General features: G+C 43.5%; 1 protein-coding gene across 6 annotated transcripts in view; it reads right to left on the reverse strand.

Annotated features, from left to right (window-relative positions):
* The window catches only part of SIPA1L1 (signal induced proliferation associated 1 like 1), a 246,180-nt gene that overhangs the window by 140,515 nt on the left and 86,116 nt on the right, over positions 1-19,549 (reverse strand). For all 6 annotated transcript variants that reach the window (XR_005774835.1, XM_040411977.1, XM_040411979.1 and 3 more), the window contains exon 3: positions 418-2,217. Coding sequence is in view for 5 of the 6 variants with exons in the window: in XM_040411977.1 (XP_040267911.1) it covers positions 418-1,906 (1,489 nt within the window). In the remaining variant the exon portion in view is untranslated. The remainder of the gene's footprint in view (positions 1-417; positions 2,218-19,549) is intronic.

Raw genomic sequence — 19,549 nt, forward strand, 5'->3', positions numbered from 1 at the left:
GATGTTTCTAGTCCTTTAACATTGATGGCCTACCCTCATAAGCCGTCAATATCTGATCAGCGAGAGTCCGACACCCCAGAGCCCTGCCGATCAGCATTCTCCAGTAGCTCTAGCACTGGAACTACAGCTCCGTCTACTGGATCTAGTGGACGGAGCTGGTCACTGCAGCGTTGCTCCCACTTAAGTTAATGGGGGGAGTGCTGCAGTAACCAGTTCCATCCTTGGACATTCCAGAGCTGGGGCTCCGGCAGAACAGCTGATCGGTGGAGGTATGAGGTGCTGGACCTAAAGTGATCCGATGCTGATGGCTTTTCCTGAGGATAGGCCTACAATGTAAAAAAAATATGCTGGAATAAAATTCATTTAACACACGGTTGAGCGCAAAAATCACAAGGAACAAAATAGGCAAAAACTCACCTTTTTGATAGAAATATTTCCGATAATAGTATGCACCAAGGTCTATATGTTCAACAATATATCTTTTAGCTCTGTCAATATGTAAAATCAAATTCTCCTTGGGGACCTCAAGGACAGCCAGTCCTGCGTTTGCACAGTGTGAACTCATTGTGGACTCAAAAGAAGAATTTTCACAGCCGGAGAAAGAACCAGAGTTGGATTTGGACAAGCTGACTTTCTTTTCCCCTTCGCCTCCCATTTCGTTACGGAAGTATGGACAGCTCATTACTAAATCATTGCTTTTGTCATCTCCTTGGTCAACGTTCTCTTTTGAGTTTAAGTCTTCGGTGCTGCCGGTAGGAGAATTGAAGCTGGAGGAGTGCGACAATGGTCCAGCAGCTAGAGAGGCGGCTGCGGCAGCTGAAGCCCCGGTGGTGGTGTTTCGTCGTTTGATAACATTATGCCGGTTGATAACAACTTCATTCAAATCGAACAGGACGCTCTGAACATCGTAATGAGCAAAACATTTAGGGCATGTCCACGGTTTGATACTGTCATCAGAGCGACTGTCCTCAATGTCTCCAGCTTTTCCAAGCTCTCCTTCCCCTTTTGCATTTCGAAGCTTACGGAAAATTGAAGAATCTCCTGTTTCAGATTTGGAACGTCTCTTTAGTGGCTTGTCCCTGTCTTTGAAGGCCCTATGCCCATCTCTCTGACCATCTATAACATCTAGAGAGAATCCAGAGCCCCTACTGCCACTGCTCAGTAATAGTTCACTCAACTTTGATGGCCCATGACCACGATGATCAGCTCTCTCATTTTTATATCCCTTTATTATATCAAAGAAGCTGTCACTTGATGTTCCCTGTTTGTCTATTGAGGAGGTGCTGCCATATTCCCTGTGGAGTGATGGACCAGTTTTAAAGGTTGGTGACATACACTCTTCAAAATTATCCATATCAAACTCACTTATTGTAATATCACTGTTGCTCCGTTGCCTTATTCTGCGGTGAACTTTCCTAGGGGAGCTACCGCTGGAGTAACCTTCAGGAGACAGAAACCTTGAGTCTAAACTTTCCGCCTGTCTTGTTTTATTCTTAAGTGTGTTCTGAATACTTTTTAGCATAACAGAGTCGCTAGAATTCATACTAGACGTACTAACTTGACTACTAGGACTACTCTTAACAGACATGGTTTCTATGCTGCTTGTCTCAATATCCTGACTAGTTCTACTAATTTCCTTCACATTTTCTTTCCTCGGAGGCCAGTCTGCAATACGTGCTCTAACACCCATTTTAGGTACACCTGGTGTAGAGGATATGTGGTGGGAGCTCTCACTGCGTGGTGGCCCTACGGGAGACATGGCGGAAGAACCTAAACTACCATTCTGTGACCTAAAACGTCTCATATAAAAATCATCAGAACGAGCCTTTGGTGGTCCATCTGGTACAGACGATTGAGTCCCACTTGCAACGGACCTTTCAGTCTGGGACCGTTTCAAACTTGTCATGATCTGAAGAAGTACTCAACTTTAGAAAATTCCAGAGTAAAACGTGTCCATCTTTATTCTCTGAAAGGATAATGTTCTCCTGGAGAGAATACTCCAGAAAACACACTGGTTTCATGAGATCTGCCAAGTTAGAAAAAGATTTTTATAATAAAAAAATAAATAAAAATAAAAATGTTTAATGACTTGTCGCTAATTTATGAAGAATCTGAGACGACCCATTTTCTCTTTGCAATTCTGTGCAGCTTAGTATCCAGTAAAAGATGGTTCGTGCAACATCATTACATCAATCCCAAGCTTTTCTGGAAGTAAACCTGAAAAACAAAAAGGGAAAAGTTTGCATCAGCTGTAAGCTATGAAATATTTACATGGTTATACAAAAATCTATAATGTTGTATATACTATGAACTACATACTATAAACATATTTAATTTCAACTCAGAAAATCTACAGACGCATACAAGCTCAAATTCTGGCACTCCGTTCCAACCAGAACTGGAAAACTCTCCAAATAGGTAAAAAACGATCAAACTACGCATCACGATAGAAGCCAACAGCATTCCAAATATTCTGCATTAATCATGCTCTTATGGTGCCCACAGTGTTAAGCTCCAGCCCAGGGGCCCAAAAAGTTTAAGGAAAAACATGGCACTATATCAAAATCACTGAATAATGAAACAGTTCAACCCAGGTGTGGGTCTTTAGCAAGCATATAAAAAAAATGCATAGTACAGTTTATAAAGCAAACATGATAACTACCCTTCAATAAATTATGGAAATAACTGTAATAAATACATGAACTATGCAGCGACAACACCCAATGTGATCATATAGCAGTACAGGCTGAACATATATGTAATATAAGCAAACTGCAGATATGTAAACCCAAATATATTATATTCACTTTCATTGCATGGATGATGAAGATCCACATTTTGGCTGAAACGTTGTCTTGTTTGGTGAAGAAAACCTCACCGATTTTTTTTTTCTGCACACTGGATAAGTCCTGCAGTTTTTCCTTCTTTACACTACCAAAGCATATTATATAACTATACAACCATGACTGTAACAGAATACTGCATTAACATTTGATTTTAGACCATGACTGGACCAATCCCAGAAGACGAGTAGTCCATGCACATAGAAATGTACAACTGCTGTAAATCTTTGGGTTGCAGGTAAATTCTCATTGCCTGGCCATTAGAAATTAGTGGCAATTATTGCTCAATACCCAAAAAGTGGTAAGAGCAATTCTCACACATTTTCTATAAAAAAAATTAAAAAATAAATAAAAAGCTATCTTCCCGATTAGTAGTATGAATTTGGACCATGGTCCCAAATTTGATGGCAGAAAAGGTAATTTATAAAAGTAGCTTTTCATAACCACTCCTAACATTATATTCAACAGAAGTTGATTGCTTCTATTTATAAGGATGGCAAGAGTCTTCAGACAAAAGCACAAGAACATGCATCCAAAGTACAAACAAATAAAAAAAAAAAAAAAAAAAAAAAAAAAAAAAATGGCAAGTGAAACTGAAATAAAGAGTAACATATACAAACATGCATTCAAAGGCAATTCAACGAACATTACACGATGGGGATTACAGTGCCTCCTGGGCAGGGCTGTGGAGTCGGTAGATAAATGGTCCGACTCAGACTCCACAGCCCTGCTCCTGGGTCTGTCTAGACGCTATCAGAAGTGACGTAGATGAAGGAAATGGCTCTGCATCCCTGGAACGCATCTTAAAATATTATAGTGCTGCAGACTTTGCTTTTTATGTCAGGTAGTTTGCAAGTGCTATAAATGATCTCTGCCATAGGCAAAGACGCTTCATTACGCAGCAGTTCCTAATCGCACCATTTCTTCAGGAATTAAGGCCAACGGGCTTTAGAAAAGCTTGCCAGCAAGCTTCACTAAGAAAAACTTGTCACTCTAAAGCCATTCAGAAGGAAGATACAATAGATTTCTCAGTAACCGCTCTTCTGTAGTCAGGCTTTACAGTTGACTAGTTAAGAAAACCCAAGAGACCGAACTCAAGACAATGGTAGCAAATGAGATGGCTGGGGCAAACAAAAGACGCACTTCATGCTCCCTCTCTGACCAGCTCTTCACTGGTGGCAAGTGTCCTATTACCATGAGCGTTGTGAAAAACATCTCTGCTTGTACAAATCACAGGGAAACCAAACCATGATAATTACCAGTTTAAAAAAAAAAATGGAAACTTTGGTTATTTGTGCATGGAGGAAACATTGGGATGGTTTTCTGTAAAGCTGGTCGGAGGTCATCTCAGTTAGGGTAGGTAACGATAGAGGGCTCCGAGATGTATAGGAGTGACTACAGCATCAGGTACCAGGTCTTGAAGATGACAGACTCTACGACAAACTAGAGGAGCCCCAATATCATCACTAGGGTCTACCGCTATCCGTCAGGTGGTGGTATTTGCGTTATTGTCATTTTTCTGTTTCGCATGAGAACACTAGGGCTGCAGCTATCGATTATTTTAGTAATCAAGTATTCTACAGAGGAATCCAGCAATTAATAGAGTACCCTAATAAGAAAAAAACTAATTAAAAGAACGCTTTCCTTTATAAAAACTCATCAGCCCCACCAATGTCATCAGGGGGTGCCATCAGCCCCGTCTATGCCATCAAGCTCCCCCCCAAAGTGCCATCAGTTCTTCAATGCCATCAGCCCCCCTCCAGTGCCATCAGTCCTCCATGCCCTCAGCTGCCTCAGTGCCATCAGTTACTCCCCCAGTGCTACCATCTCCCCCTCCTAGTCATTAGTCCCCAGTGCCAGTGAAATATTTACCTTTCCTGTAGGGGCACTGCCAACCCTCCACAGATCTTCCATCCTCTTCTTCGCGCGCTGCACTGTCCTACTGACGTCACACAGCAGCATCAGGTCATAGTGCGCTGACGATGTGTGTATGTCAGGATACAGTACAGCGCTGTGCCAGCCGGCGGGGGACCACAGAGCGTCAGTAATGGCAAGGGCTTCACTCGCGCTCCGAGGTCACATGACATGATTGGTCAACAGAAAATGACCTATTGTTTAAAAATTTGGGTGATTTTTATTTTCATTTTCCATGTCACCATCTATACAGGATATGAAACAAAAACCTAAAATTGTGCAGTGTTCGCACTGACTACTAGGCCTAAAATATGCAAAGACTTCCTATTCGGTACAAGTTATTTTTCAGTAGTCATCGCATGATCATCACAGGCAGACAGATATCACCTTTGTATAGATAACAGCGGATCCACCATTCACAGTAGGTGATATCACGGCTTATCCGCTCCCTCCTGACCTCTGCACAGGTCACAGAAACAGGCCTAGAAGACTCCCCTATAGAAGTCGGCTCCTGTTCATTTTGTCTTGGTGGCTCTCAAACAACAGGATATTAAGTCTAGTGGCCAGTGTGAAAACTAAATGACACTAGGATATTTTTAAATACAGACAGGGACATGCAAAATCTAACAAAATTTCCAAAAATTCTAAAAAGACATGTTAGGCTGGCCATACACATTAGCTAATTGGCGACCAAAACACTTGTTCGTTTGGCAGTGACCTCTCCTGATCTCCTTACACATGTGCACGCTCGGCTGATCATGCGTCCAAAACCCTTAAAAGAGGTTAATGTCCATGAGAACATCCAACTGACAGCCTGATCCTTATCCTTCCCCAATATCTGCTCTCAAGGGCGAGTCGGAGGCCCCCTAAAACATGAGATGGCCACCATTAGAAGGTTTGGCCAGCGGTACATCTTATCTACGGTATAGGTCTATCTTGACTTCCAGGGCCAGCACCTCTACACTGAATAAATATTACAAGGTGCTGGTGAGTCTGGTCAGCTTCTTACAAGACACCAGACAATTTGAGCAGGATCTGTTTTTCTGCTTAGATCAGACCTGGGCAAACTACGGCCCGCGGGCCTTTTAATCCGGCCCCCGGCATTTTTGTTGCCGCCGCCGCCGCCGGCCCTGTAACAGCACGGAGTCACTGTCCGGAGTGAGGAGGGGGCGGGGCCCGCGGCCGCTCTGCGCTCCGCTCTGCTGCCTGGCCTGACTGTCTCTTTAACAGAGCAGACCAGTGGCTGCTGGAGCGTGATGCAGCTGCCGCACAGGCAGAAAGAGGAAGGAGGCGGAGCCACAGCCAGCAGCCACAGCCAAAGCCAAGCAACTAACAGAACTTACAGGTATTTGGTGGGGGTGGGGGTGGGGGGGGGGGCTCATATAGGACAGGGGGACAGTGTGTGCTTTCCTGCCTGCTACTACATCACCCCCCCCCCCCCAGGGATTGTGGGGGTCATTAAGGGTTGGACTTGCTGCTGATGTTGAGTGTGCCAGTGTGTGTGTGTCCGTCCCTGTGTGTGTGTGTCTGTCCCTTTGTGTGTGTGTGTGTGTGTGTGTGTGTGTCCGTCCCTGTGTGTATGTCTCTCCCTGTGTGTATCACCTTGCCCACAGTGTTCCTATGTCTTGACGCAGCTGCTTCAGAACGTTCTGTGCGGGGAAGAAGATGGAAGAGGAGGCAGCGCCAGCATGGAGTCTGTGCGATAGACACAGGGAGGCACACTAAGGACGAAGGTAACACTTCCACATGATCTACACTAGTGTTATCTGTGGTTTTACATAGGACTGCAGGTAACACTACTACATTATTTAGCACTAGTGTTATCTGTGGTTTTACATAGGACTGCAGGTAACACTACCACAAGGTTAGCTCACACAGGGCGCCTGAACACCTAAGGCCGGCCCTGGCTGCGCACCCCAGCGCCAAGGGATGACGTCACTGATGTAATATGCCTCTTATATGTGGAGAGCGGTGATGTCACAGATGTAATATATTACTTATAAGTGATATATTACATCAGTGACATCACCACTCTCCACACATAAGTAATATATTACATCAGTGACATCACTGCTGTCCACATATACCGGTAAGTAATACATTACATCAGTGACATCACCGCTCATCACATATATGTGGAGAGCGGTGATGTCACTGATGTAATATATCGCCTATATGTGGACAGCGGTGATGTCACTGATGTAATATAACATTATATGTGGAGAGCGGTGATGTCACTGATGTAATATAACATTCTATGTGGAGAGTGTTCATGTCACTGATGCAATACAGCGCTCCAGATGGCGACCAAAATGGTCGCCAATGCGCCTTAAAATTTGCAGATGGCGACAAGACTTGTCATAGGCTACAGGCCTGAGGTCTATTTGGTAGTGAAATCCCAGCGCAGGCAGGCATGATGATGTCATCACGCCCGCCTGTGCCAGGACGCGGTGATTTTATGCAGTATTGAGTTTAGCCTTTTGGCCCGGCCCTCCAAAATATTTTCAGTTTCTCATGTGGCCCCATCGAAAAAATAATTGCCCACCCCTGGCTTAGATCATCAATTAAGCAGATTTACTACAAAGCGGTGGGCTTTGGGACATTAACTTATCTAAATCTACAGGTCTGTCTGCAGAGTAATAAAAATTCCACATGATTAAAGGATATTTGTGCAGCATGAAAGTTAATTACCGTACTATCAATTATGCAGCCCGCTAAGATGAAACGGCTTTAAGCCCCTGACCAGAGCACTGTAACTATCTGTCCCGAAAAGAACTTAAAGAACGATTAGGTTTAATAGAGCCAATTAAAACCTGCTTGTTGATGGACCAATGTCATTAGCTAATAAACCAAACACAAAAGGTCCAACCTCACCCCCTGACCGAAGTGGATCAAATTAACCAATTTATTACTAGGCAATTTTCCACTTTTACCTTTTCATTTTTCACTCCCTGCCTTTCCCGAGCCCTAACATTTTTATTTTTCCATTTACATACCTGCACGTGGGCTTGATTTTTTGCGGGAAAAGTTGTACTTTCTAATGGCATCATTTAATAATGTATAAGATGTAGTGGTAGGTTGTAAAAATGGCATGGAATTGGCGGGGGGACTTAATTCCTCCACTGTTTTATGGGTTTTATTTTTACAGTGTTCCCTATAAGGAGCTGCGACAGGAAAAAGGATACACACCCAAAGCTGCCTCAGAAAGGTATTCCCATGCCGCCAGGGACCGAGAAGGCAAGGGGAGCCACGCCGCCGGGGACCGAGAAGGCAAGGGGAGCCACGCCGCCGGGGACCGAGAAGGCAAGGGGAGCCACGCCGCCGAGGACCGAGAAGGCAAGGGGAGCCACGCCGCCGAGGACCGAGAAGGCAAGGGGAGCCACGCCGCCGAGGACCGAGAAGGCAAGGGGAGCCACGCCGCCGAGGACCGAGAAGGCAAAGGGAGCCATGCCGCCGGGGACCGAGAAGGCAATGGGAGCCATGATGGGGACTGAGAAGGCAATGGGAGCCATGATGGGGACTGAGAAGGCAATGGGAGCCATGATGGGGACTAAGAAAGCAAGGGAGCCATAAAGTGGACCAGGAAGGAGGGTGGAGTCACAGTGGGGACTGGAAAAGAGAGTAGGGCCATGTTGAGGACTAAGAAGTAAACTGGAGAAATGCTGAGGACTAAGAACTAAAGTGAAGTTACTGAATGAAGTGAAACCATACAGGAGGTTGAAAAAAGTGGTCTGAGAAGGATACAGGACTATAGTACTGTATCCTTCTCAGACCACTTTCTTCAACCTCCTGTATGGTTTCACTTCCCTCAGTAACTTCACTTTAGTTCTTAGTCCTCAGCATTTCTCCAGCATTTCTCCAGTGCTGTAATGCAGTGTTCCTCAAGCTGTTTCACTACAGCTAGCATCAAATCATAAAATCAAAAAAGTAACCGCTGATTGGCTGCAATTGGTAACATATGTCTAAGAGAGGCAGAGGGAAATAACTGAAGTCAAAGATTTAACCAGCATTCACCACACTGTACTCTTTTCTCTGACGGGACCACCGATGGTACAATCATGGGAAGTCATCTCAAAAATATTTCACTATTAAAAAATAAAACAAATTACATTAATCTCTATTCAGCACCTATACAGAGAAAAATCATGATGTGCAAAATAAAAAAAAAGTTGTAAAAAAATGAAATGCATTCATCATTTGCACTGGGTGCATCATCATTTGCACTGGGTGCATATATTAAAATAAAAAAATGTCACGTATGTACATAATAAATAAAGAGAACGTAATAAAAACAAAACTTGCGTCAGTGAAGGGCGACGTTTTCTTTAGATATGTCAGATTGTGTAAATCCAAATCACTTGTGTTGGATAAAATCTTGCAAACTGCAATAATCCAGATATCTGATCCTGTTTGTCTGCAGAGCAGACGCACGGTAAATGTTCTGCCCATGTGGTTATATTTCACACAAATAATCAACACAGATGAGAAACAGATGACCGGGAAATGGAAGGAGATTCAATAATAGAAAGTATATTAAAATGTCCACATTTCAGATAAGCACTCGACAGAAGTTCATAAATAACCCGTCACAAAGAAATCACGACTGTCAAAAGAAAAATCTATTCTACACGTGCCAAATAAGTTACAAAACTTCAGCCGGAAAATAAAATGTTATGAAAAAAATAAGTATACATTATTGACTTTCCATTATTCTGTCAGCTAAAGGCTTTACAAGGCTATGTTCACACTTTAAAGGGCTTATGCCATGGATCCAGAGATCTCCCCAGTCATTGCTCCAATCGCTCTGATATATTTGCTGGCAGCTTGGGGTGTGTCTGTCACGGATGAAGTTAGCAGATAGCTGGAACATATAAATAAACGAGCGACTGGCTTGATCCCAAACTAAGGAGCTTATAGGTGAGCCCTATAAAACCCTAAGAGCTCTCCCTGACTGCTATGCACATTCAAGGGTCTGTATGGTAGATGATTGCATGCCCGCGTACCTAATACTGTGTGACACCTGAAAACCCTATAATAGTGAGGGGACACGACCACCGGCTCCCTGCACTTAATACGGACGGAGTCAGGGTCACCTAGAATCAAGCCAGCAAGGAAACACAATAAAGTAAAAGACTTATCTGTACAAACAGCAGAAGCAGCCTCCAGCAGTGAACACCTCATCCAGGAAGTAGTATAAACCGCAAAGTGAGGCAGTATGGGAGGGATTATAAAGGAAGAAGATTAGTCGAAATAAGTGACACCTGGCAGAATGAAAGGAGATGATAAAGTGAAACCAAAACAAATAACATCATACAAGGAGGTAGAGAAAAACGTCTGCCAGATCGTCTCACAGAACTGGCGGTGACAGTACCCCTCCCTCTACGGCTGGACTCCGGACAGTCAGAGCCCACCTTCTCAGGATGAGACCTATGGAAAGCCCTGATGAGAGGAGTGGCCTTAATGTCCGCCACTGGGACCCACATCCTATCCTCAGGACCATAACCCTCCCAATGAACGAGGTACTGAAGAGAACCTCGGATAATGCGAGAATCGACAATCCTAGAGACCTGAAATTCAAGATTACCATCAACAATAATCGGAGGAGGAGGCAAAGAGGAGGGTACAGTGGGTTGGACATAAGGTTTTAATAGGGACTTGTGAAAAACATTATGGATCTTCCAAGTCTGAGGAAGATCAATATGGAAGGTAACGGGATTGATGAGGGACAAGATCTTGTAAGGCCCAATAAACTTAGGACCCAACTTCCAGGAGGGAACCTTCAGTTTGATATTCTTTGTAGACAACCACACCAGATCACCAACATTCAGGTTCTGACCAGGCACACGTCTCTTATCCGCCACACGCTTATATCTCTCACTCATCCTCTTCAGATAACCCTGAATCTTTTGCCAAATAAATGACAAAGAGGAGGAAAATCTCTCCTCATCAGGTAAACCAGAAGACCCCTCTCCAGAGAATGTCCCAAACTGCGGATGAAACCCATATGCACCAAAAAATGGTCATGGCTTATCAGAGGACTCCTGGCGACGGTTATTTAAAGCAAACTCAGCAAGGGATAAAAAAGAATACCAATCCTCCTGATTCTCTGCCACAAAACAGCGCAGATATGTCTCCAGATTCTGATTGACGCGTTCGGTCTGACCATTCGACTGCGGGTGAAAAGCAGAAGAGAACGACAACCGAACCCCCAAGCGAGAACAGAAGGCCTTCCAGAATCTGGAAACAAATTGCGTGCCCATATCAGAAACGATGTCTGAAGGAATGCCATGCAATTTAACAATATGATCAATAAACGCTTGCGTCATAGCATTGGGTAACCCAGGAAAGTGAATGAAATGTGCCATTTTGCTAAAACGGTCCACTACCACCAGAATAACAGTCTTCCCCGAGGAACGAGGCAGGTCTGTAATGAAGTCCATGGACAGATGCGTCCAAGGACGGGAAGGAATGGGTAATGAGAGGAGAGAACCCGATGGCCGTGAATGAGGGACCTTGGCACGAGCGCAGGTCTCGCAGGCTGCCACAAAACCCTCAACCGTCTTACGAAGAGCCGGCCACCAGAATCTCTGAGCAATGAGATCCACTGTGGCTCTGCTCCCCGAGTGCCCAGCAAGGACAGTATTGTGGTGCTCCTTAAAAACCTTGTGTCGTAAAGCGAGAGGCACAAACAACCTCCCAGGAGGACAAAGATCAGGAGCCTCTGCCTGGGCTGCCTGAACCTCTGCCTCCAAATCAGGATAAAGAGCAGAGACGACCACCCCTTCAGCCAAAATGGGACCCGGGTCTTCAAAGTTCCCCCCTCCCGGAAAACAACGTGACAGGGCATCCGCCTTCACATTTTTAACCCCAGGGCGGAACATAACAAAATTAAACCTAGAAAAGAACAAAGACCATCTAGCCTGTCTCAGGTTCAGACACTTGGCCGATTCCAAGTAGGCCAGATTCTTATGGTCGGTAAACACGGTAATAGGGTGTCTGGCTCCCTCTAACCAATGGCGCCATTCCTCAAAAGCTAATTTGATGGCCAACAACTCCCTATCTCCCACATCGTAATTTCTCTCTGCAGAGGAGAGTTTCCTTGAGAAAAAGGCACAAGGTCGCCATTTGGCAGGAAAGGGACCCTGAGATAAGACCGCACCCACACCCACCTCAGAAGCATCCACCTTAACAATAAAAAGGTAGAGAGACATCAGGTTGTACCAAAATGGGAGCGGAAGCAAAACTCTCTTTAATACTAGAAAAGGCTTTAAGCGCATCTACCGACCAGGAGGAAAAATCCACCCCCTTTTTAGTCATATCAGTGAGTGGCTTAACAACAGAGGAATAATTTAAAATTAACTTTCTGTAATAATTGGCAAATCCTAAAAACCGCATCAGCACCTTCTGATTCTCAGGAAGCTCCCAATCAAGCACAGCGCAGACCTTCTCAGGGTCCATCCGAAAACCAGAAGCGGAGAGAAGAAAACCAAGAAATTGAATCTCTGGAACTGCAAACACACATTTTTCCAGTTTAGCGTATAATTTATTCTCCCGCAGAATCAGCAAGACCTGACGTAGGTGGTCCCGATTAGTCTTGAAATCAGGAGGAAAAAAATCTAAATATCATCTAGATACACCAGTACAAATTTCCCCATTAAATGATAAAAAATGCTGTTCACAAAATGTTGGAAGACGGCTGGAGCATTCATCAAACCAAAGGGCATAACCAAATTCTCGAAATGACCCTCAGGGGTATTGAAGGCCGTCTTCCATTCGTCCCCTTCCCTGACCCTGACTAGGTTGTATACCCCTCTTAAATCCAACTTAGAAAAAACTTTAGCCCCAACAATCTGGTTAAACAGGTCCGGGATCAGAGGAAGCGGATATGGGTCACAAATCGTGATACAGTTCAGTTCCCTGAAATCCAAACAAGGTCTTAAAGAACCATCTGTTTTCTTAACAAAAAAAAACAAAACAAAAAAACAAAACAAAAAAAAAAAACAGCGGCAACAGGTGACTTCGAGGGTCGGATGTGTCCCTTTCTCAGGCTCTCAGAGATATAAGTACGCATAGCGACCCTTTCAGGTTGGGAGAGATTGTATAGTCGTGATTTTGGCAGCTTGGCGCCTGGGATGAGATTAATAGGGCAGTTGTACTCCCGGTGAGGGGGCAACTCCTGGACGCCACTCTCGGAAAACACATCCGAAAATTCTGAGAGAAAAGATGGCACAGTCTTGGTAGAAACCTCTAAAAGAGACGCCGTGAGGCAATTCTCTCTGCAAAAGTCACTCCAACCATTTATTTGCCTTGCTTGCCAATCAATGGTGGGGTTATGTTTAGTGAGCCAGGGTAGCCCCAACACTAGAGGAGTAGGTAATCCGCTTAAAACGAAACATGACATATCCTCAACATGAGCGTCACCCACAGTCAAACGGATATTGTGAACTATGCCCTTTAACGATCTTTGAGCGGAATCAATAGCAAAAACAGGTATATCCTTTTCCAAAGTGCATACCTGGAAACCATGCGTTGTTGCAAATTGATTATTAATGAGATTGACAGCTGCTCCACTATCTACAAAAATCTCACAAACAATGTTCTTGCTGTCTAGCGCCACCCTGGCAGGTAGGAGAAAACGGGAACTACAAGCAAACCTTCAATTTCCGCATCAACCTTGCCAATAGTAGCAAATGGAAAGTATTTAGAGGGTTTTTTTTGTTTTGTTTTTATTACCCTTTATAAACCTTAGCCAAATGATTTATACCCCCACAACAGAAACAAACCCTCCTCTGAGAGCTGAATCCTCTACTATCAGAGGCAAGCAAACCCAGCTGCATGGCCTCCTCCTCAGAGGGGATTGAGACAGACTGAGACCCCTGCGCACTGAATGAGACAGCCCCACTGTCCTTGGGCTGAATATGACAGAGAGAGAGAGGAGACTACTCTTTCCTAAGACGCCTGTCAATACGAACAGCTAGAGACATGGCTGACTCTAACGATGCTGGTCTCTCATGAAAAGCAAATGCATCTTTCAATCTTTCCGAAAGACCATGGCAAAATTGACTTCGGAGTGCAGCTTCATTCCAACCAGTATCAGCTGCCCATCTCCGAAATTCAGAACAATATATCTCTGCGGACTGTTTACCCTGGCATAAAAGACGCAGTTTAGATTCAGCCAGAGCAACACGATCCAGGTCATCATATATCTGCCCCAGGGCTACAAAAAATTCATCCACCGATTGGAGGGGCCGTGCCCCCACCGGCAGAAAAAGGGCCCAAGACTGAGCGTTATCTCTGAGCAGCGAGATGATGATCCCCAACCTCTGCTCCTCATCACCAGAGGAATGGGGAAGTAGGCGAAAATGGAGTTTGCAAGCCTCTCTAAAGCAAACAAAATTCTCACAACCCCTGGAGAACGTATCCCGGAGCGAGATCTTAGGCTCGGAACAAACTCCATGAACGCCAGCAGAACCGGTCACCTGAAACTGAGACACAGTTTTACAGAGATCTGCTACCTCCAGCAAAAGACCTTGCATGCGGTTAATCAAGGCTGAAACCGGATCCATGCTTAAGACGGTTATGGCGGTTTATAATGTCACGGATGAAGTTAGCAGATAGCTGGAACATATAAATAAACAAGCAACTGGCTTGATCCCAAACTAAGGAGCTTATAGGTGAGCCCTATAAAACCCTAAGAGCTCTCCCTGACTGCTATGCACATGCAAGGGTCTGTATGGTAGATGATTGCATGCCCGCGTACCTAATACTGTGCGACACCTGAAAACCCTATAATAGTGAGGGGACATGACCACCGGCTCCCTGCACTTAATACGGACGGAGTCAGGGTCACCTAGAATGAAGCCAGCAAGGAAACACAATAAAGTAAAAGACTTATCTGTACAAACAGCAGAAGCAGCCTCCAGCAGTGAACATCTAATTCAGGAAGTAGTATAAACCGCCAAGCGAGGCAGTATGGGAGGGATTATAAAGGAAGACAATTAGTCGAAATAAGTGACACCTGGCAGAAGGAAAGGAGATGAGAAAGTGAAACCAAAACAAAGAACATAATACAAGAGGTAGAGAAAAACGTCTGCCAGATCTTCTCACAGAACTGGCGCTGACAGTGTCTTTTCGGTTACAGCTCAGGGGGCATGTCTTTTCTGCTGCAGTTCTCCATCACCACTCAGTGGGCATGTACTTTCTGACGCAGCTCTCTCCCTGTAACTGTCCCAGCGTCTAACAGATATGGCTGGTGGCAGTTGAAGGTCGGAAATGAGCATGTGCGTCCACCTGACAAATTAAACACCAGGGAACAACATTATGAGGGCTCATGCACAGGAACGTGTGGCGGCCGGGTCCATATTGTGGCCCGCAAACAGCGGGTCCGATATATACGGGCCCCGGACGTTTTTGAATGGGTTCAGAATCCGGAAGGTGCAGAAGGGAGGCACGGAACCCCACGGAAGCACTATGGATTGCTTTTGTGGAGGTTCTATTTGTTTGCGGTGTGGACGGATCACGGACCCATTCAAGTGGAATGGGTCTGGCTCCGTTTGCGGCAACCGCACAGATGTTGCCCGTGTATTGGGGATGGCAAATTGTGGTCCCCAATGCATGGAACAGCTGGGCAACGGCTGTGTGAGAGAATACCTCACAACTGGAACACGTTCGTTACAAAGTAAATTACTAAATTAACTAGTTTTTCAGGAAGAATTGTACTAAACTAGCATCTAATAGATTTGCATATTCGACGTGTTTTATAAAGAATACCGCAGGAGAAATTCAAAGCTGACACTCTGATTTCTACTGTGGATGTGCCAGTGGGTCCACATGAGGTTGAGCCCTATGGTCACTGGATCTCATCGAAAATAAAAATTTCTTCCCAACAGATATCACTTTGCAAAGTCTTGTGAAAAGGGCCAAAGGATACGGAACACATTATCACCAAATATATTACTCCAGCGGTCGATCAGAGACCATAACTAGAAGCATCACACCCGACATTCCCTCAATAAAATTCCAGATTTCATTTTTCATGTTTACTGGAGAATCTGTGATTTGATAATAACAATTCCATCTATAAGAGACATTGTGACATTTACACGGCTCTTTCCATGGGCACATTTTCATCAGTGCCACTTGTAACCTTTTTAGTCTTTCCCAAACAGGTGTCTTAAAGAGACATTCTTTAGAAAATGTAAGAGCGACTCATGTCCTCCTTGTTCATCTTGACCTATTTACTCCACGCTTACTTTTACAAATAAAATCCCCACTCATGTCCGTCATTGTGAAGGTTGTCACGTCACAAGATATAAGGTAAAGCTCTTATAATATAAAAGACAGAAGTTTGTATAGCTGAAGCACCGGAAAACGCTCCCACGAGACTTTAAGTCCATTAAATGTGATGTGTGACTAGAGACGGCTCTTCATCTCCTGCATTTCCATTGCCACCAGCAATGGTCCTAGGATGGTTTAGCACATATACCTTAGAGGGATTGTGCCACAAAGAATATTCTACATTTTTCAAATCAGCAGCTGGATCTGAATACTTTTGTAATTGCATGTAATAAAAAAATGTTGTATAGTCCGTGAGCTATTCAATAAAGTGACTCAATAGGGGAGAAAGAGACATTTTTCTAAGATATAATAACTTACAAAGTTTCTTATATTCAATTGTACCTCACTCCTTCCTGAGAGCCAGAAGCATAGGCACTACGCTTGCCTTCCAGAGTCTGGTGCTTTACTTTGTTGGCTACTGAATAGTTTGTTGGGATTTGTCCCTCTGGCAATATGTCAACCTGAATTATTAATCAGAGTCTCACTATAAAAGAACACACATGGCCTTTACACAGATTTCGCTATTACTCAGAAAAACCTATAAAAAGCTTGTGACGTACTCGGCACAGATTATCTTTACCATATGCTTCCTTCTCTTGCATTAACTTGAACTAGAATAAGAAATCAGCACAGTGCACCCCCACAATAAAAAACAAATAAAAGGAAACAAAGTCACTTCTGAAGAATAATTATCAAAAACTAAATTTAGATTTACAAAAAAACACCTATAAACAAAGTGAAATTGGGAAAAGTTTGATGGAGCCCCAAAACACTTGGGAAAAATACACACTCCCGCAATTTAAATCAATCCTTTATAACCCATGGTATTTCAGTGTAATAATGTTGGTACTCCACCACAGCAGAGACTTTCCATACCCTACTCAAAAATAAGTAGCCCCAGCAGCTGATCGTGTTGTGTCCGAGCTCCTGAAGGTGTGGGTGGAGGTGGAAACAGACTATTGATATTGACACACGTCGTTGTGCCAAATCCACCAGGACCAGGGGAGGAGCTTTCTTCTCTGATTCATAGAGGTGGGTCTCTGGCATATGGACGCAAAGGCCCCTCTATTTAAATATTTTAGATATTTAGTGCCTTATGGACAATTCATGCACTTGTTTGGACCCCCACCAATAATACACTAATGGCTTACCATAATGATAATCTATGGGCGTTTCACAATGTTGGTGACTGGCTCATGTAGTTTTGTGTGTACTACCTTGTATATACATAGATACTTGCTGGTTACCACCTCATGTAGTTTTATGTATACTACCTTGTATATACATAGATACTTGCTGGTTACCACCTCATGTAGTTTTATGTGTACTACCTCATACATACACAGATACTTGCTGGTGACTGGCTCATGTAGATACTATCTCGTACATACATAGAAACTTGCTGGTTACCTCCTAATGTAGTTTTATGTGTACAACCTTGTATATAAAGTTCAGATACTTGCTGGTGACTGGCTGATGTAGTATGTGTACTACCTTGTATATACACAGATACTTGCTGGTTACCACCTCATGTAGTTTTATGTATACTACCTTGTATATACATAGATACTTGCTGGTTACCACCTCATGTAGTTTTATGTGTACTACCTCATACATACACAGATACTTGCTGGTGACTGGCTCATGTAGATACTATCTCGTACATACATAGAAACTTGCTGGTTACCTCCTAATGTAGTTTTATGTGTACAACCTTGTATATAAAGTTCAGATACTTGCTGGTGACTGGCTGATGTAGTATGTGTACTACCTTGTATATACACAGATACTTGCTGGTTACCACCTCATGTAGTTTTTTGTATACTACCTCATACATACACAGATACTTGCTGGTGACTGGCTCATGTAGTTTAATGTGTACTACCTCGTACATACATAGAAACTTGCTGGTTACCTCCTAATGTAGTTTTATGTGTACTGCCTTGTATATAAACAGATACTTGCTGGTGACTGGCTCATGTAGTATGTGTACTACCTTGTATATACACAGATACTTGCTGATTACCACCTCATGTAGTTTTATGTGTACTACCTCGTACATACATTAAAAATTGCTGGTTACCTACTAATGTAGTTTTGTGTATACTACCTCGTACATACACAGACACTTGCTGGTTACTGCCTCGTGTAGTTTTTACATGCAATACCTCGTACATACACTTGCTGGTTACCACTTCATGTAATATTTTGTGTACTACCTTGTACATACACAGATACTTGCTGGTTACCTCCTCATGTCATTTTTTGGGGTACTACCTTGTACAGACACAGATACTTGCTGGTTACCTCCTCATGTAGTTTTACGTTTACTTCCTTGCTTTATATAAAAAAAAAAAAAAAAAAAAAGGCTGGATTATTACAAAAAACAAGTACTTTTACCTTTTGTGCCAACTCTATTTCCTCATAGATTGTAAGCCGTTGGGCCCGCACTCCTATTGTTTGAAGTGTTAATTAGCTTGTTATTACATAATGTATGATCTTGTCTGTACATGTACCGTCTGATTTGTAAATCATGAGGCTTGACAACTTACAGTAGAATCAATGAATAATCGTTCTTTATGTCCTGACGTACGTTTCCTATCAACTACGAGAAGGAAAAGATACTACATAAATGTAGAGGAAACTAGGCTCATTATAGGAAATTATGATGATTATTAATAACCTGAATATATGGCAGGACAGATTTGGAAGTCTGCAGTATTATAGATTAATGGACTATAAGTGCAGATCTTACTTTCATGATATGCTAAGGGAATATAATTGCCCATGTATAGCTTTCATCGTGCCCTCTATGCGTTTTTGAACAAGGGCCATTTGATCCTTTCAGAGGAGAAACACAGACGTCCACTTTGCTCTTGAGCATAGAATGGAATATCCACCTTCCAGAAAGAACAGATTCATCCAGAGTAATTATATTATAGTGTGAGCCGAACAGGTTGTCTTTTATTAGACACATTAGACTCTTGCAGAAATAGGCAATAGATCATTGGTCTGCAGGATGCAGACATCCAATCTAACCTTGCACTCATATGTTATTAGCACTAAAATCTGGAGTTTCCCATTGCAATACCAGACTCTTTAATAAATCATTTCTGGATCAAGTACTGGAGATACATTCATCTTCTTTATTTCTTTCTTTTTTTTTCATATAGTCGAGACTTGGATGAGACCGAAGAGCAGGCGAGCGTTATGGTAACGTGTCGTCAGAGTAGGCCTCCATGAAGAAGAAGAGGACACCATGGGATCGCAGAAATGCGTCCCACCAGGCTCCCAAAAAAGCTTTTAACTAGGTACCTCTGCTTCTACCCATCTTCTTCTGATGTTAGTGAGGCATGTTAAAAGATAGTGGGGGTCCGTGGGCAGCGACCTTCATCTATCATTAGGCCATTAGCTCAGAGATTGCTGCAGCTCCAAGCTATGTTGACAGCAGTTCC

The sequence above is a fragment of the Bufo bufo genome, chromosome 11 (genome assembly GCF_905171765.1).
Source record: "Bufo bufo chromosome 11, aBufBuf1.1, whole genome shotgun sequence".
NCBI lineage: Eukaryota > Metazoa > Chordata > Amphibia > Anura > Bufonidae > Bufo > Bufo bufo.